Source organism: Rhinolophus ferrumequinum, chromosome 9 (genome assembly GCF_004115265.2).
Source record: "Rhinolophus ferrumequinum isolate MPI-CBG mRhiFer1 chromosome 9, mRhiFer1_v1.p, whole genome shotgun sequence".
Taxonomy (NCBI): domain Eukaryota; kingdom Metazoa; phylum Chordata; class Mammalia; order Chiroptera; family Rhinolophidae; genus Rhinolophus; species Rhinolophus ferrumequinum.
In genome coordinates this window covers 11,073,602-11,092,686 of record NC_046292.1, presented here as the reverse complement: position 1 = coordinate 11,092,686, position 19,085 = coordinate 11,073,602, and the positions used below count along the sequence as shown (strand labels likewise).

General features: G+C 53.8%; 1 protein-coding gene and 1 long non-coding RNA gene across 3 annotated transcripts in view; one reads left to right on the top strand and one right to left on the bottom strand.

Annotated features, from left to right (window-relative positions):
- The window catches only part of CROCC (ciliary rootlet coiled-coil, rootletin), a 39,906-nt gene extending 30,819 nt beyond the window's left edge, over nucleotides 1-9,087 (bottom strand). Inside the window, exons 1-8 of the mRNA XM_033113770.1 lie at nucleotides 9,028-9,087; nucleotides 8,344-8,485; nucleotides 6,982-7,136; nucleotides 2,255-2,440; nucleotides 2,074-2,157; nucleotides 1,941-2,002; nucleotides 1,691-1,856; nucleotides 1,032-1,138 (exon numbers count right to left, since the gene is read on the bottom strand). Of these exons, the coding sequence (XP_032969661.1) occupies nucleotides 1,032-1,138; nucleotides 1,691-1,856; nucleotides 1,941-2,002; nucleotides 2,074-2,157; nucleotides 2,255-2,440; nucleotides 6,982-7,136; nucleotides 8,344-8,485; nucleotides 9,028-9,087 (962 nt within the window). The remainder of the gene's footprint in view (nucleotides 1-1,031; nucleotides 1,139-1,690; nucleotides 1,857-1,940; nucleotides 2,003-2,073; nucleotides 2,158-2,254; nucleotides 2,441-6,981; nucleotides 7,137-8,343; nucleotides 8,486-9,027) is intronic.
- A 5,193-nt stretch (nucleotides 9,088-14,280) lies between these two features.
- LOC117027744 (uncharacterized) lies at nucleotides 14,281-18,883 on the top strand. Of its 2 annotated transcripts, XR_004423958.1 has the most exons (5): nucleotides 14,281-14,491; nucleotides 16,510-16,641; nucleotides 18,084-18,185; nucleotides 18,449-18,600; nucleotides 18,758-18,883. It is a non-coding gene; the product is annotated as an uncharacterized LOC117027744 (long non-coding RNA). The 2 variants fall into 2 exon arrangements; XR_004423959.1 differs by lacking the exon at nucleotides 16,510-16,641.
- Nucleotides 18,884-19,085: the final 202 nt, after the last annotated feature.

Below are 19,085 nucleotides of genomic sequence, written 5' to 3'. Positions count from 1 at the left end.
CAAAAAGAAACCCAAAAAACAAACAAAAGTACCCCGAACCTGAATCTGATCAAGCCTTGAATCCAACATCCAATTGATAGGACGTACAGGGGATTAAGGTGTTAAACGACACCCCAGAATCCAGACTGTGGGAATCTCTTAGGACAACTGTCCCAGTTTCCTCCTGAACAAACAATTAAAAGACACCTTAAAGGACAAATCAACCCATTGCATTTTGTGAACATCTACAGATCCTGATAAAGAAATCCTAAAGATAAAACATGAAGCGAAACCATCGGTGACAGGGATGAGTCAATTAGAAATTTGGACACTGATCGAATATTTGATGATTTTAACAAAAGATCATTAATGAAACAAAATTTTAATGTAAAAAGGGAAACAAATTGGTCTACCTGCCTCTAGGTATTCTCCTCACCTCTGCTGCTCAAAGACGAAGCATAACCAAGCTCCCCTGCTTTTGATGCTCTCCTTTCCAACCTGACCTCCCTTCACCTGCCTTTTGCTCCAACCCCACCAGCTGCCATATTCTCCCACCCCCAAGCCTTAGCTCAGGCTGTGTTCTCTGCCTGGCACGCCCCCAGTTCTGCCAGTAAAATCTGACCCACCCCTTGAAGTCAGTACAAATTCCACCTCCTGTAAGAAGTGTTTTTCTGACTTCCCTACACCTCCCATCCCCTGAGCATCTGGGACATTCTCTCCTTTCCACTTTCATGTCACTGACCATTCACGTCCTCAGTCTAGAATTTTGGTCCGTATCTTTCCATCACTCGAGGCGGTGAGGACATGAGATGAAATAAAATGTACAAAGAACCTAGCTCAGAGTCAACACCTAGTAAATATGGACTGCCACGATCGTAGTAAGACTTTTCATTATTACTAGTAGCCTCTGCGTCTCCTAGGACCTGGCACACAGTAGGTATGTTGATTTGGACTAAAGTTCAACCGAGTTCAACTTAAAAAGCAGGGTTGCCACCCAACTGCTGCTGCTACAGCGTCTCCCCAAACCGCCCCCTCCGTCAGCCAGGCCTTACCTCTCAGTGGACATCTTCACGTCGCTGACCAGCCGCCGGACCCCTACAACCTGCCTCCAGAGGAGAAGCAAGCGGCTGTGCTCGTTGCTGAAGTAGGCATTGAAGGACTGAAGGGAAGACAGGCTGAGTAAGGGGCCACCCGCTTCCTCCCCAGCTCCGACCACCCTGGGAGGCACTGTCACCCAGGGAGGGGGGTCTTCCCATGCCAGCTCTGGGGCTGTGCACAGGGCTGTGTCAGAGCTGCCACTCCCATGCTCTCAAGCCTCCCTCGGGCACAGTGGGTTTCACTGCCTTCACCAGCTATAAGAGGCAGCGAGAAAGGGCAGAAAGGGCCGGGGACCTAGGTTTGCGTCCCAGCTACCAGCTGCATGATTGTGGGCAGGTTACTTAATCTCTCTTTAGAAAGAGGATGACGGCAACTACGACATACCGTTATTATGAGGAATAGAAAAGAAATGCACACCTGGCATATAGTACGCTCTAATCAAGGCCAGTTATTATTGTAACTATTTACCTCCCCTAAAGGGCCCCCCTGGCCAGCTGGGCACTCCCGCTCCCTCTCCTGAGGTCTGAGTTCCCCCCACTATACAAAGGCCTTTCCCCTTGGGTCAGGCTGGGCCCACGAGGCCCCACGGGCCTCCCAGCAGCCCTGCGCGCACCTCTTCCTCGCGCCTCCATGCAGCCTCCCGTTGTTCCAGTTCCTTGCGGCTGCGTGTCCAGTCGCTGGTCACTTTGCGTACGTCCTCACTCAGAGCCTGGTTGGCCGAGCTCGCCTGGTCCAGCTGCTCTCGGAGCATAGCGTTCACCTGGGCCAGGCTGGCGCTCCTGGGTCAAACAAAAAGGGAACAGTGGGCACGTGGCCGGAGAGGACTGCTCTGCCAGCCGTGACCCCTCTCCGCTGTGCCCCACCTCTGCTGCTCCTCCTCTAGGCGAATGAGGGTGCTCTCCAGGTCTCGGCTGTGCTCTGTGTCCTGGGTGGAAGAGAGGCATCAGGTTGGGCACGCAGAGGGCAGGGCCGGCCCTGCTCCACCCTGGCACCCACCCTCAGCCTCTGCTGCTCCAGCTCTGTGGATCTCTCCAGCAGCTGCTGCTCCAGATCCGAGCACTTCTTCTTAAACTGGAGAATCTGGGGATGGGTGGGGAGCGAATGGTTAGCCCCGGGGGGTGGGGGCAGGGCAAAGTGAGCACATGGGTAGGCAGGAGCAGGAGTGGGCGGCCCTGACCTTGGCCTGCAGCCGCTGCACAAGCTGGGCCTGCCGCTGCTGGCCCTCCTGGTAGGCCTGCAGCTTGCGCCGGTAGGAGGCCTGCTCCTCCTGCAGCTGCCTCCGCAGCTCCACGCTCTGCCGTGCCAGCCCCCTGGGCTCCTGCGTTTCCAGCTCCCCAGACTCCAGCCGCACAGCCTGCTCCAGCTGCAGGGAAGGGCCCTGGGTGAGAGTCCTGGGCCTCCGGGGAAGGCAGGCACAGGCCTCTGCAGGGGGTGCCAGGCTGGGGCCAGACCCACAGTGCCTCGCAGGCACATGTGGGCAAGCCCAGGATGCAATGCACATGTGCACAGGTTAATTCAGCCATGCGTGGACACACAGACAGGGCGTGCATGGACACACAGGTGGGGTGTGTGTGGACACATGTAGGTGGGCCCACAAACGTGTGCATGCAAAACACAAAGATGCACCTGGGGGTAAACCTTAGCGGCCCTGGGTGCACGGTGAGCCTCTCTTCCAGAACAACCAACCCAGCTGTGGTTGATAAATATTAGATCTGTGCCCCTGTCCCCCAGCCCCGTCCTAAGTGAGCTCAGCAGAGCCCGGCTTTTTATTCCCCCTTGTATCTTAGACCTAGAACAGTGTTAGTGGCACGTTTGTTGAGATCATGAATTAATGGCATAAGCACACGTGAAAACATTCAGACAGGGGCGTCTATACATACATGCCTGTCTGAGGGGACATGCACACTCACAAGGCACACAGGCGATGTCAAACATCCCGAGTGGCACGGATGAACTCGGCAGCCTGCCCCCACTCCCCGCATACACAGCGCTCCGATTTGTGAGAGGTGTGCACAGATGTTCTAATCTATGGCTCATGAATACCCTCCCAGTCCCAGCCCGGCCTCAAGCTCCCACCCCTCCCTGACCTCAGGGGAAGCCTCTGCTGTAAAGCGTGCTTCCTCCACCCCCAGGCAGCTTGCAGCCCCCTCATCACCACACCCTGTAGGCAGAGGCAAGATGCCTGGCGCTGGCTGCCCCCACCAGCCTTGGAACCCCTTTTGCCCCTTAGGCACCTGCTGGCCCCACCTGTTGGGAAGGCTGCTGAGGATGAGAGGGACTAGCAAGAGTGACAGTGCCCAGGGAGCACCAATGGATGAGAGCCCAGCCCAGAAGCCTCTGACGTCAGCCACACTCAGCATCCACCTCCCTACTGCCTGGCCTGCTCCAGCCTGGGGAGGGCATTCACACACCCACTCACGCCGGGCTCCAGGGAAGCCAAGGGCAAGGCCAGCTAATCTCACCCATGCTAATAACAGGGCCGGGCCAGCTTAGTGGCAGGTACAGGTTCCCTCCAGGCGTGGAGGGATCCAGTATATCCAGGAGATGCTCAATGAGCCCCTGAGAAAGCTGAAATTGGCCACCGGGGTGCCACCCACAGGGAGGGGCTGGTGAGGGCTGCTTGGGGGCCTCATCTCAAGTTGGGGGGAATGTGGTCTGAAGGTGTAGGGGGAGGTAGTATGCAGGGGGTCTCTGCCTGGGAAGGTAGGCTGCAGGTTCGTGACCAGTGTCTGCAAGGAGTCCACCCACGTCAGTGTCCTCATCTGAGAGATGCTGTGTGCCATGTGCATCAATGTGGGTGTACCTCACGGTGTGCGTGGGGTGTGTGTTGTCATTTGTCTTCACCTGGGACCGACCCTGTGTGTCTCTGTGTCTGGGCCTTCCTGGGCCGGGGTGAGGTGGCATCTGTGCTCGCAGGTCTATGTCGTGGTGACGGCGGTGGGTATGTCTGTGTGTACCCACGTGTTTATGTGTTTGTATGTCTGTATGCACAACCGTATGTGTATCGGGGCACCACCATATGTGTAACCGTGCGTGTGTCAGTGGTATACATGTCGGTCACTCTATGCTTTGTGCACCTGTACGTACCTTTGTCTGGCCGTGTGTGTCCATGAGACGTGAAACAATGTATTATTGTCTACAAATCGGGTATGTCATGGTGGTGTGACCGTGCGTCTGGGTGACACATTCCACGCCTGGGTGGGACTGTGTGGTGTCTGGCTTCTGCGGTGCCCAGTCCATCAATCTGAGCGCATCCCTGGGGTGAGTTTGTGTTTCTGTGTGGTATGTTTTGTGCATCTGTGTGGGTCTGTGTGGGTCTGAATGTGGCCTGTGCAGTGTGTGATTTGCACAGTTTGGACCAGGTGCTATTTGCTTCTGTGATTAAAAGGGGTTCAGGCAGTTGCCGGGTGCTCCACCTGCTTCCCCAGCATTCACAGCCAGGCCCAGGCCACTCGCAGCCACACCTCACCCCTTTCCACAAACTTCTCCCCTCACAAAACAGCCTTTCAATTTTACTTGTAATTCAAAAGGGAAGCAGGGTGCCCCCAAGCTTGGGATGAAAGAAGTTTACTGTCTCCCCTAGCAACCGTTGCCCTAGTATCCATTATTAGAGTCACTCTATCCAGGTTGCCATGGACACGGGGAGCCCAGGGGGTCCATCTTGTCCTGTGGAGCCAAAAGGGCATAGCCACTCCCTCCTTCCCATCCAGCTGCCTCACCCAACACCTGCTCCTCAGGGACAAAAAGAAGGGTGGGCTCCACAGAGACCCTGATGGCCTCCCTCTGAACTTGGAGGTGGCCCCTGGGAGCCCCTGCCTCAGTTTCCCTACATGCGATCAACAGGACACAGTTCCAGACCTCGCCTCCACTCTCTTTTCCCAGGGATGCTGTGGGGTTTAAAGTGTCCGAACCACCTTGCTGACTGCCCCCCAACCCAGTCCACATGCAACAGTTTCAGCCATGCGGGCAGACGCTGCCACCGGCAGCATGGGGACAAGTGGGCAGAAGGGAGAGGTAGTGCCACAAGACCACAGAGCCCAGACCATGGGCCTCATCCCAGCTCCATAGCTGACCTTGGGCCTATCATGCCTGTTTCCCCATCTGAATAAGGTGATGTCCAGGCTCAGATGTTTTCTGTGGAGCCACCCCCCCACCCCCAGGAAAGGCCTGCGGGTCATTCTCATCCAATCCCTGCCTCCAGGTGGGGCTGTGCTGACACCATCTCAGACAGAACACAAACACTAGGCTGTACATGCTATTCAAGGGCGTCCCCAGGCACATGCGGGAATTTTCTAGACTTCACACAGCCCCACTCTCGCATACTGTGGCCCCACCCCAGCAGCTGTGTCCTAACAGAAAAGAGACCTGTTACCACCCACCTCTTTTGCCCTTCCCCTGCCAGCCAGGGCAGCAGTGCTGGCTTCACGGTCAGTCAGAAGATGGCATTTCAGAGGCAGCCCCTGCCCCCGTGAACCGGGCACTGTGCCAGGGTCCAAAAGGTGAAAGGCTGGGAGGGGGCTGGCTCAGGGCCCCACCACCACCGACAATGTGCAACTCAGGCCAGCCCACCCTCCACACCCCCTACAAACCCTGGGAAAACTAGCTGTGCTCTGTCTCCGGTGCTGGGGGCCACTGCAGGTCCCCCACCCTGCTCCTCTGCAAGTCCCAACAAGTCGGGGGCTTGTCCAAGCGGGCAGATACCAGGACACGGGCACAGCCCACAACCACACACAGAAATGCATATCCTTCTTCCCAGTAAGGGTATTCGAGACCCTGTGTGGACAAGCGGGCTCAGCGGCCCTTGGCTAATCCTGGCTCTGCCAGTACCACACAGGGACCCTGGGCCAGCTACAGTCTCCCATTTCCAACATCAGACAGTCATGTCTGAGGTCTTTCCAGCTTTCCAGGGGCCAGCTGCCCTCCCTGGACCTCTCAATTGTCTCTTCCCACACCCAGGAAACTGCAGAGCCCTGGGTTGGGAGTAGAGACCTAGCCTTCAATGGCTGTGTGACCCCAAGCACAGTGCTTGCCCTCTCTGAGCCTCTGTGAAATGAGCATCACAATGGTTCCAGCCGTGGGGCATTAAATGGAAAGCACCCAGCACCTGCCTGGCACACAGTAGGCACTCAATAAACAGTAGCTACTATTATGACTGTCATTAACACCCAGACATCTCCCATCTGCATACATACTCCCTCCCTCATGCAACCTTTCCACCAACTTTCAGCCATCATCAACTCCCCAGGGTCACCCACCTCGAGCCTAGAGGCCCAAAGCAGACAGTGCACTGAGAGCAACCTGTGCCCCTGGCCCTGGCCCACCCCTACAGCCTGCCCCAGGCCCTGGGACCCCCACAAGCCTAAGCACAATTCCCAGGGGATGTGAATCCTGTCTGGACTTGGAGGTAGGCCTGGCTTCTCCTCTTCCGTGGCTGCGCCTCATCCCATGGGGAGGGCAGCAGGTCTATGGCTGCCTGTGCCTAGCCCAGCCTGCCTTAGCGCCCGGCCACTGTTAGGTGGACCCCAAAGCCCATGTAAATGGGAGCATAGGGAGACGTCCAGACACTCAAGAGGTGCCAGGGGCCTCTAGGGGTCCTATTCTGTGTGTCCCCGACCCCAAGCAGGTCCGGGACACACAGGAATGAAATACCCCTTGTGCCAGGCACTTTATTCCGTTATCTCACTGATTCCTCATGACTCCACATCACATCACCATCCTCACTACAGAAAACAGACTTAGACAGCGGAGTGATCTGCTCAAGTCCATTCCAGTTGGCAGAGCCACAGGTCAAACCCAGGACGGCCTGAGTCCCCTGAGTCCCCAGGACGGCCCTGGCCTGGCCGTCTCCCTGCCCTCACAGCAGGCGATCCCCTGACCCAGCTCTCAGTCCCTGGCAGCACCCACCCTCTCGCTGACCGCATTGTATTTGATGGCCAGCTCGTCGCGCTCGGCCCGGCTCTGGGCTAGCAGGTCCTCCACACGGGACAGCTCCTGCTGCAGCAACTGGTTCTCCTCCTGCAGCGACATCATCGATGCCATCTCGGTGGCCGGCAGCAGGGCTGGAGAGGGACAGCGGACACATGATTGGCTTCTATCTGGATCCAGGGGGACATCCTCCCCCTACAGGTGTCCCCCGACCCATGACTGGAGGCAGGAAGACGGACCAGGCCCCAGGAGGAGGCTTGATGGGAATGGAAGCAGCACCAGACCACACAAACAGAACTGAAGAACAGAAAGGGGCAAAGCGACCGGCCTACGGCTAGACTTAGAGCGGACACAACTACAGCTTAAGTGTGACCCCAGCAGGCAAGAGGAAGGCTCAGTCTCTAGACAAGAGACTAGGATCCAAGGTCTAGTTCCTTCCTCCTCCAATTACTACTCTTCTCTGGGCCTCAGTTTTGCTGATCTGCAAAATGGGTGAAACAGTAACCAGACCCTGCCAGGAGAGCAGGAAAGCCTCACTTAAGGGAAGGGTTTCACATAACTTCTGAGGCAAGGGCTCAACATAGTGTAGGTCAGATTGTGAGGAGGAAAAAAAGGAGAAAAAGAAAGGCCAGAGGGAAAAATATTAGTGTCCTCCCTGTCTTGTGGGCTCCCCTTCCACCCAGGAGAACTGGACACACACCACGAGCCTCTAGGCTCTTCCAGCTTGGATGAGGGCTCTCTAAGTCCCTGTCTGGGTCTCCCACAGGCCCCAACATTCCTAGTCTCCCAAGAAGGCTGAGATTGAACAAGGGCTGTGGCAGGAGCCCCAGAAACACCACCAAGGAGAGCTGCTTACATGCCAGCTGACTGTGTGCCCTTCCCAGACCCTCAAACCACATATGCAGTCGGGGGTGCCACCCACAAGGAGGAGCAGGGGCCCATCAGCCTTCCTGCCTGGGGCAGGACCACCCCTCCGGCTTCTGCAAAGCCCTGAACTGAGCTGAACTGCCCTCCCCCTGTAATCTCAGGTTCAGCCAACTCACACCTTCTCTGGGAAGGAATGTGGAATTTGGGGTCTAAGTCTTTGCAGCAAGGAGGAGATGCTCTGCCCTGCCTTCTAGCAGCATGATATGGGAACAAGTAAGTCCGGGCAAATTACTCCTCTGAGCCTCCATGTCCTCATCTGTAAAATGGGTCCTTCCACCATAGGGTTCTGCCTGCCTGCCAGTGAGTATTCAAGAAATGGAAGCTGCAGTCATCACCCTGACTGTTGAGGGGCGTGTGAGAAGAAAGAGGTGAGATGCGGGCAGTGTCTATGCAGGGGAGAGGGCGAGGTGGTACCTGGGCTCTCAGGCTGGGAGAGGTTGCGGGTGACGATCTCCCTGACGCGGGCGGACAGGCAGGTGGGCTGACAGTCCTGGGCCGGGGCCTGTACACTCAGGCCCGTCTCCTGGCCCGGCCCCAGGACACTGCTCTCCAGTGTCTGCAGGGAAAGAGAGAGGGTCTGTGGGGGACCTGAGTCCCTGGGCTCCCTGGCCTGGGGGGGAAGGAGCAAAGTCCTGCCGCCCAAGATGTGGGTGCCCAGAGGGCCAGCAGGAAATCCCTCAAATGGAGGGAAGTCTAGGAGTTAGCATCGCAAAACGCCCCACAGGACACTCTGGTGTGCCCCCTGCCAGGGAAGGAGGCCCCAACGAGGGCCAGAGAACGAACCCCATCAGGGCAGCAGAGTGTTGGGGCGCCAGTCCAGATCCAACCGAGATGGGTGAGAATCCCACTGTACCAGGAGAGGTTACCCTAATCCCAAAATCTGGGAGTAGGGACCCCTACAACCCACAGGCCACAGGGAGTAGGGAGCCACAGAAGTTGAGCCCTGTGCAGGCCCCTGCCCCACGTCTGGCTAGGAGCTGCAAACCAGGGCCCCTGTGCGTCCCACCACCACACCACTCGACCCCCAACATGCGTGTATTCCTCACCCACTCCTTCCAGAGCAGCTGGACAGGGGAGGGCACAGCTCCTAGGACCCACCTGGATAACCGTCTCCAGGGCCAGCTGGGCTTCCAACGACCCCTCCAGCCCCAAGCTCATGGGGAGAGGCTGTAGACACCCCTCTCCAGGCCCTTTTCCAGGGCCCTGAGACTAGATCAATCCGCTCAGCCCACCCCACAGCCAGACTGCTGAGTTGAGCACAGGGCAGATTAGGCTTAAATCCGGCGGCGCCCCCATGTGACCACGGATGTGGGAGGGGCTAAGAGGGGCGGGGGGGGGGGGGGAAGCAGAGGGGAGGGAAGCGAGTCAGGGGAACAGAGGGAAGAAGAAGGATGTAGAGGGGGAGAGGAGTAGAGGAGGAAGAGGTGGGGGAGAAAAGGAAGGAGTAGAAAGACAAGGGAAAGGATGGAGAGAGGGTGGGGGAAGGGAGGGGACCTGGAAGAGAGGATCCCCAACACACACACACACACACACACACACACACACACACACACACGCTCCCCAACTGCTGGGTCCTAGAGCCCTCCAAGCTCAGGACGGGGTCAGCTTTCTGGAGACAGGAAAGGCCAGAGTCTTTGAGAGTTTGTTAAGAATGTATCTACAGGGCGCTAGGTGACTTTTCCCATATCCAGTGCCGGGAATAGAACACAGGCTGTGGAATCACCGAGACCATGCAAGGAAGGGAATACCCCTCACCCCTGTTCCCACACCCCTCAGCTGTGTGCCATAGGAGAGCAACTTTGCCTCAGTGTCCCTAGTGTAAGATGCGGATAATATTGGCACCCATCTCATGGAGTTACCTGGGGGATTTATAGAGAACGTGTGACTCGGGCCGGTTCACAGCGAACACTCAATAAATATTGATTTCACTCATTCAAAAATCCAAAATGTACAGTCCCGGTACCCCAGGGCCCTGGGGCTCAGTGGTCCACCTACCACCTTTCATTATTCCTTCCCTGTGGCAAGGACGCTGTACAGCCTAGTGGTTAGGCCCACAGCTTTGGAGTCAGGGTCAGATCTGGGGGTCACATCAGAGTCCACTCTGCCACATGTTGGCAGTATGATCTTGGACCTCTCTGAGCCTCAGTCTTCTCATCTCTAAAATGGGATGCATGGCACCTACTACATAGAGTTGTTGTGATGATTACATGGGTTGAAAGTTGTAGGGGTTTAAAACCACAACTGGTGTCTAGTGAGCAATTATTAGATGGCAGCTGCTGCCATTAGCATCAAATATCTGGGCTCCTGCTACGTCTCCACCCTTGGCCTCAGGGCACCCTCCACACTACATCCTCAGTCCCATAGAAGGCATATTTGCATTCCCTCATTAAATTCTCATCTCAACTTATTTCCAGATGAGGAAATCGAGGCTCAGAGAGGTGGGGTTCTTACTTATTCAAGGTGGTAAGCCCGGAACCCCTTCCACTCAGGCAGGCAGCTTCCCAGTGGTGCCTCAGGGCAAGGCCAGAGCATTTGCACTTCAAGCCTCTACTACCGTGTCCAGGTCAGACCCAGGAATGCAGCAGGTGCTGCATAAATGCACATCAGTCCAACCTGGACCCCTTACCCCCAACTAGGGAATCTGTCCTGCAAACGGAAAGCCAGAAAACAGGGCACACCAGGCCACAAAGAGAAGTGCCACCAAGTTGCCATGGCAACCAAGGCCAGATGTAGGCAAAACTAAACTCAGCCAGAAGCAGAGAGCTGCCACTACAAAATCCTGGGACCCCCCCCATTTTCCCACCTCTTGACAGCCTCCAGAAACGCAGAAATGCCTCTATGGGCCACACACCCATAACCAGAGCAGAGGGGAGGCCACAGACACTCCTAGGGGAGGATCTCCACTCCTGCTTGCCCAGCTTGGCAGACAGGGGGCCCCTAATGAACTGACGTATTGGGTGCCTTCCTCCAGCCAGTGCCCTAAAGACTGGGGGAAGGGAGCAAGATGCCTGAACCCTGGGCATTGGATGATACGAACTGTTGGCTCTGCCCACAAAATATTCCTTGGAGAGTCCTACTGGGTAGTATAGGTCCTAAGAAATATCTAAACCCTGTGTGTATGTATAGTTCTCCAATATCTGCAGTTTCCAACCAATTCTCAAAACAATGATGGAATTCCTCACTGGAAGGGTCTGGATGTCATAGCTTCAGCATCTGACTGCCAGAACTCCAAATTTGGTATGCCTTCCCACCAGCTGTGTGATCTTGGGCCAGTGACTCTGCCTCTCTGAATCTGTTTCCTCATCTGTAAAATGAGATAATAACAGTGCCAGCTTCTATCATGAGGATTAATTAAGATGACCCATGCATAGCTGTATGCTTCAATATGGTGTGGCAGACAATGCTATGTGTTCAAAAATATTTCTGATTTTTCTTAGGAAAATGGCTAGAAGCCATTTCCCAGCCTCCCTTGCAGTGAGATATGGCCATGTGATCAAGTTCTGGCCAGTAGAATTAAGACAGAAAGAATGTGTGCCACTTCAGACCTGGCCCATAAAAATGTCCCACGAGGAATTGTTTATCTCCTTGCCTGTCCTCTAGCTGAAAGGAAATAACTCTGCGGTCCTGGGGGATGCCAGAGCCACAAGCTAGAAGGGATTTTAGGTCACCATGTAGAAAGCCACGTGCCAAACACCGAACAGGGATTTCCATAAATGAGAAATAAACTTCTGTTGTGTTGAGCCTCTGATATTTCTGGGTTTCACTATCTCATCACCTGGTGTTAACTTAATCATTACACACTGTTACATAGTGGATAAGCGTTGGCTATGACTAGTGTCATCATTACAATCACTAGTATTGTTCGTTTTTCCCAGTACCTCACCTAGAAGCCTGTGCCTGGTGTACAGCAGACTCCCCGGGCCTTTGCACCTGCTCCATTGGCGGGAGCTAGCCAAAAAGTCCCTCAAAGATGCCTTATGAGTTTCAAACATACCAGCTGCTCTTGCTCTCTTATGCCTTCTTGATTCTCCAGTGGCTGACTAGAAATTATAACAAAAATATTGAACCAACCATGAGCCAGGCCCTGTGCCCAAAACTTTGTATCTGTACCTTATCTATTTTAACCTTCTTGACAGCCGCGTGATGTGGTACTGTTCTACCCACTTTACAGGTGACAACACTAAGCCTCAGTGAAGTTAAATAACTTGCTCAAAGTCACCAAAGTCTTCATGAAGAGCTGAAGCCCCAGGTGAGACCCAAATATGCCTGGTTCCAAAGTTTAAAACAAAAACAGCAACAGCTACCACTGTGTTCCGCTTACTGGGTGCCAGGTACCACCCTAGATCTCTGGTGTGTATGATATAAGCCACTGCCATCTCTTGCTTGGACTGCTGAGATGGCTCCTTATGCGTCTCCCTGCTTCCCTATTTGTCCCCCACTCGTCCGTTCTCACACAGTTGAGATCACGTCCCTCTTCAGCTCCAACTCTGCCCCCATGTGTCCTATCACACTCAAAATAAAATTCAAAGTCCTGCCACAGCAAACAAGGCCTGCCTGATCTGGCCCCCGCCCACCTCTCCCACCTCATCTCCCACCCTCTCCCCCTTGCTGGCCTGCTCCAGCCTTGCTGGCCTTACTTGATTCTCAAACACACCAGACACACTCCCACCTCAGGGCCTTTGCACCTGCCATTTTCTCCACCTGGAATGCTCTTCCCCCTTCCTTTCATGGCTGACCCCGAGTGCTTGTCAACCAGATAAAACTGTCACCTCTGAGAGAGCAAACCCTGACCTGCATCTAAAGCGGTCTCTGCCAGTGGATATTCCCTATGTTCTCCTACACGTGTGTTGTCTGTCTCCTCCAAGGGCAGGGACCAAGTTGGCCTTATTTGCTGCTATCTCCACAGTGCCTAAAGCCCAAAGTGCCATGAACAGCTGTTGAGTGAATGAATGCAAAGAGAAAAATAACAATATAGGAAACTATATGAAAAAAAATAGAAAAGAGACAACCCCCTGGGCTTTGGTGGCCTCACACTGGGCAAGTCTTGGCCACAGATGATGTTACCCCCAGACTGGAATCCAGGAAGAACTCCCAGTGAACATATTCTAGCACCTGCCACATCCCAGGAGTTCAGGGTAAAAATCCAGCACTGTCTCTCACATCGGACCCCTGGATGGGAGTGGTGCCTAGTCTCCAAGGGCTGGCCTCCATCCCCAGGACTTGAGAGACCAACCAACAGCTAAGGGTTTCTGACTTCTGAGTTTTTTCCTGAACCCCGCTTCTGACTGAGGAGGAGACAGGTCTGGCGTTAGCCTCTGGTCTGCTCCTGGTTTCTTGATTAAGCACCCGCTGTGAGCACAGCTAAGGAAAATAGGAAATCTCAGGTGAAAACAGAAAGAAGGTACTTTCATGGAACCCATCCCCCACTGTCACATTCACCCAGACAAATCCTGGCTTCTGGAGCTGGGGAGACTGGCCACCACAGCACGGTGGCCTCGGGCCCCATTTTGAGAAATCCAAGGAGTGGAGGGCCCAAGTCCCTGTACACGCTGTGACATCTTGGGCGACGAAATTGATGGCTCTGAGCCTCAGTTTCCTGATCAGTAAAATGGAGCTACTTTCGACTCCGCAGGGTTGCACTGAGATGAAATGACATCCCTCAGGAGAAGGACAGGGAAGGTGACAGGCCCTCAGTCAGGGATCTGCTGTTTGTGGTGTGGTGACAGTTGAGAAGGGCCTCCCACCGCATTTCAGCCCGGAGGAGCGAGGAGATCCCCGGGGCAGAGGGGCGCTCGTGGGGCGCCTGCAGGCCCCAGGGCCCGGGCTGGCTCCCGCCACGGCCCGCCCACAGGGGCCTGCGAGACCGGGGCAAGGCTGCAGCAGGACGCGGCAGGATGTCCGCAGAGCCGGAGGACGCGCGCTCCCGGTGGCCGGGAGGGGTAGGGGGAGCGGCCGGGGCGCCCTGAGCGCCCCCAGGGCCCGAGACAAGGCTCCAGCCCGCCACTGCGCGTGCTCGCCTTCCCGCCCTCCGCGCGCTCGCCTTCCCGCCCTCCGCGCGCCGCAACCTCAGCCCTGCGGCCCCATCCGCGCGCCCCCGCCGACTCCTCCCGCCGGAGCGCGCCCCGCGTGCTCGAGCCCCCGGCCCGCGGGAGCGCGCGCCGCTGGCCTCCTACCTTCGTGCGCTACCGCTGCCCCCGCCGCTGAGATTGAGCGGGTCGGACCGGGCGGGGCCAGGGGGCGGAGCCCGCACTGGACCCGCCCGCGTCCCGGGATCGAAGGGCGCGCCCTAGGGCCCGGGCGGGGCCGCGGTCGGCGTGCAGCGGGCTCTTTCCTTTTAGTGCTTACTGAAGACCGGCACGGGGTGAGGGCTCTTCGGACACGATCGCACTTACCGCTCCGGACAACCCAGCAAATAGGGATTATTCGCTCTTTTTGTATAAACAGCAAATTGAAGATTAAGCAAGTCGCGCAAGGTCGTGCTGCTGCAAGGTGGCAGAGCAGAATCGGAACCCAGAGCCAAATCGGAACCCAGAACCAGCTGCAGAGTCCCCCTGAAGTTTCGGTTCGTGCTCCCTGGCCTTAAAAGGTCTTACATTCCTAAGCTCTGGCCTCGACCCATCGCCCAACCCTCCTGAGGGAGCATTCCCGCCCGCTCCTTCGGAGCCCACTGTAGCAATACTGAGCCTTCAATGACATGTCCTGTCTTTGTTTTCCTGCTTGTCCAGCAACCTTGGATGAGGGCTTCTGGCCTCAGTTTGTCCATCTGTAAAATTGTGGAACCCCATCCACTGCCCATTTCTTCTCAAACTCCTGCGTCTACTGTTGGGACGGAGGGATTGTGATGGTGGCACTAAATCTATTTCTGAGGTTTGGATCTCTGGAATAATTACAATTAATAAGTGTAACTTAGCTTGGGACTTTGAAAGCTTTCTTTTCTTCCTCTTAATGATTCTGCTTCCTATACATTGACTATCCTGTTTCAGTGTTTCTATTTACTTCCGCCCAGTGCTAGCCCAGTGCTAGCCCAGTGACTTGGGAGAGGTTTTGCATCTGTATGGGATGCACTCTCCTGGCTCCAACTTAAATCTACGTAACAAGAGCAAAGGTTGCCATAATCAGCTTTCCCGCACCTTCCCCCACCCCTGACTGTAGGAAAACTTAAAACTCGAGACCAAACACTCGATGCAGTAGTTTCCAGCAGACTCTGCCCAGTCGACTCTCCTCTTACTTTAATAAATCTATATTTCTATCTGACTCGTGAATTCTTTCACGATCCACGAGGGAACAGCTACGACACCTGACACCTACCCCACCTGGGATGGTTAGATAAGACCATGGAGGAAACCATGCTTTAGAGGCTAAACAGCATGTGTGTTTCTTTTGTAACAATACATCAGGCTCCATCTGCCTCCCTCTGTTCTTGAAGACATTGAATCAAATCATCCATTTAAAGGGGGAGGCGGGTCTAAAGCTGTTGGGCTGAGTGAGGGAGATATGCTTTGTTTGAAAGAGCATGTTGAATTTTATAATTTTATATTTGGAAAACAGCAAATACCCAGAAAAAAAAGCAGCAGGCCTGCGACTAATGGTTGTGCATTTCCCGTGAGGGAAGGGATGAGTGTGAGTTTATCTTTGTCAAAGAGGAGCCTGATTTTTACATCTGAGAAACCACACTAGAGGCTGCCACTGCTCCCTTTGGGCTCTTGTCACCCAGAGATGGCACAGGCAAGGCCAAGGCTGAGAGCTATTCGTCAAGGACATAGGGGTCAATCCCTGTGACTTGGGGTGAGGAGAGGTGCAAAGTTGGAAGGAGAAGAGGAGTTTCCCTGAGGTGTCCCTGGCCCAGCCAGGCCTGACTGACCTCTGCCATAAGCACTGCCGACCTTCAGGTGTCCCAGCATGCCCCAGATCTATGTCACCCTACCTGGAGTCCCCAGACCTACTGGGTTCCTACTAGCCTCTGACAGGCTCATGACCTCACAGTCTACTTCTGACCCTGCCTGTTCCTGTGGAGCCCTCACTTCAGAGTGTTTCTCACAGCACCAGGGTCTGGGCTCAGGCTCCTATCCTTGCCCCTCCCTCCAGGAGAACTGCCTGATGCCTAGGCCCCTCTCCACCAGGTCTCTCTTGGTGACCAGTTCCTGAACCTCACAGGCAGCCTGCACTGGCTGTGTACCACCGTGCTGGCTGCTTCCTCTTTTCTCTTTCTGTCCTCAGTCCCCTCTGAACACTTCTGTGAAGCAAGTTCTAGAATTATTTCCATTTTACTGAGACTCAGAGAGGTACAGTCACTTGCCCAAGGACACACAGCTGGAGGTGCAGCAGCTTCCAAGCCCATGCTGTTTCCTCTACACCATGCTGTCTTACATGAGATTCTGGGACGGCAGCAAACACAGCTCCTCTCCTTGACCCTCGTACCCAAGGAGCCCACAGGAGCCTGCTATAGGGAGGCACATACTTAACACCAGCCTCCTCAGGAGGCCTCTGGCTCTCCTCTCTCTGAAGAGGCTGGGTCCCCTGCTGTGCTGACTCAGTGGCTTTGTTCTGTTCAGCCTTGCCTGTGGTCATTTGAATCCCCAGGCCGACACCCACCAGTCATCCTGCCCCATACTCGGGTGATGCCCACTCCAGCCACCCCAGGACCCACTACCAGAGGGAGTTGTGCCCGGTGCTCACCTGCTCACAGCAGAGGGTTCTAAATCTGCAGCTCAGGTAACTGGGAAACAAATGACTGAGTTACCACCCCCAGGTTGCTAAGGCCAAATGCCTGCCAAATCTGGGTGCCAGGCTGGGTGGACTCTGCCCACCATCAGCAAAACCACATTAACCAGGAGGCTTAGAGGACAGGACGTTCCGGTTAACTGGATTTGCTGGATAGCTTTTGGTTAACTTGCCAAGTCTTTCTATAATGCATGACTTTAATAACAAACAATGAGAAAGACCAAAACATCCATCAGTAGGGGACGTGTAAGTCATGTACGTGTTCATTTAATGGACATTGTACGTGTAAGTCACGGGTTGTTCATTTAATGGAATACTAGGAAGTCATTCCAAATATTACAAAAGAGCATTCAGTGACTGGAGAAATGGTTACAAGATATTAAGGGAAAGGCTTCTGAACAGTAGGACAGAATGAGCCCATATTTGTAAAAGAAAAATATTTCTGGTTTTTAATATTTCTTACATATGGATGTAATAGGAACAGGATGAGAAGGCAAGGCACTGAAGTGTTAACCATGCTCTAATACCTTTGGGTGTTGGTATGACAGATGACCTTTTAAATGTAGATTTTCTTTCTTCGAAAAGATGGTCCATTTACATGATTGGAATTCAAATAGTACAGAAAGTTATAAGAAGTCTCTCTCCCATCCGTGTCTTCCTGTCACCCTGTCTCACCCTGCAGGCAAGCTGTGGGGGGCTGTTTCCTATATAGCTTTCCAGAGCTATCTTAGACACATAAAGTATTTTTCCCTTCCCATTTTTTATGAAAAGAGAGCATATTGTATCTACACATTATTCTGTATCTTGCTGCCTGCCCTTGATATAGCTTGGTGGCCTTTCCTTATCAACATATACAGAGCTTTTTCATGCTTTGTTTCCCCCCAAGGATCTAGTATTCCACTGTTCGGATGTACCTAAATGTATATAACCCATCCCATAGTGATGGACATTGTAGTGGGTAGACTGTAGTGAGTTGTATTGTAGCCCTCCCAAAAGATATGTTTAAGTCCTGACCCGCGGTAGCTATGAATGTGACCTCATTTGGACATAAGGCCTTTGCAGTTATAATTAGTTAAGGATTCTGAGATGAAATCATCCTGGATTTCGGATCCACCTAAATCCAGGGGTGGACCCTAAATCCAATGCAGAGCACACAGAGACACAGGGAGGAGTCCATGAGTGGCTGGATGCAGAGATTGGAGTTAAATTCCTGCAAGCCCAGGAATGCTTGGGGCCATCAGAGGCTGGAATGGAAGAGGCAAAGATTCTTTTTTTTTTTCTTTCTAAGGAGGGCACAGTTCACAGTGGCCCATGCGGGGATTGAACAGGCAACCTTGGTGTTATTAGCACCATAGCCAACCGGCTGCCTCAAAGATTCTTGCTTAGAGCCCTTGGGAGGAGACTGGCCCTGTTGACTGACATCTTGATTTCAGATTTCCAGACTCCAGAACGGAAGAGAATACATTTCCGTTGTTTTAAGCTCCCCAGTTCGTGGGAACTAATATGTAAGCTGCCCAGCCACAGGAAACTAACATGTAAGTAGGCTTCTAAGGCGGTGCTTCCTGATCCTACCTCCTGCTATTCACACGTTCCTGTAATCCCCTCCCCTCTGAGTGTGGGTGGGACTTGCAACTTGCTTCTACTCAGTAGAATCCAGCCGAGGTGATGGGATGTCACTTCTCAGATTAGGCCGTGACTGCTGTCTTGCTGGCACTCTTGCTTGCTCACTTCGATGAAGCAAACTGCCAAGCTGGGCTATGGAAATATGGCAAGAAAATGAGTGACCTCTGTCCAACAGCCAACAAGGAAAGGAGTCGTCCCCTCCCTGTCGAGCCCTAAGATGACGCTGCAGCCTCAGCTGATTCCTTGACTGCAGCCTGTAACATCTGTGGAGGACCCAGCTGAGCTGCACCTGGATTCGCAACCCACAGAAACCGTGAGACGATAAATGTGTGTTGTTCTAAGCTCCAAGTTTTGGGGTGATTGTTACACAGCAATAGAAAACTAATGTAGACATGCAGGTTATTTCCAATCTTTTGCTATGACAATATTACAGATGATTGTTAATATTCTTTGTGTTGTTGTTTTCATATTTACATTACATCAGTACTCAGGAAGAAAACATTGAAGTATCTCTGCATTCAAGTAGCAGTGAGGAAAAACTGGTCTTCTCCCTACTCCAGGCGGTTCTGCCCAGAGCACGGCATCTTCCCGTCACTTCCTGCTCAATCAATATCAATCAACTGCTATTGAGTACGTACTGTGTGCCCAGGATGCACTTCAGTGGCTTCCAATCACCTATGGAATAAAGCCCTTCCCTTGGCCTGGCATTCAATACCTGCCATACTATGGTTTTCTTTCTTTTTCTTTTTTTTTTTAAAGATTTTATTGAGGAAGGGGAACAGGACTTTTTTTCCAAGTCAAGTTGTTGTCCT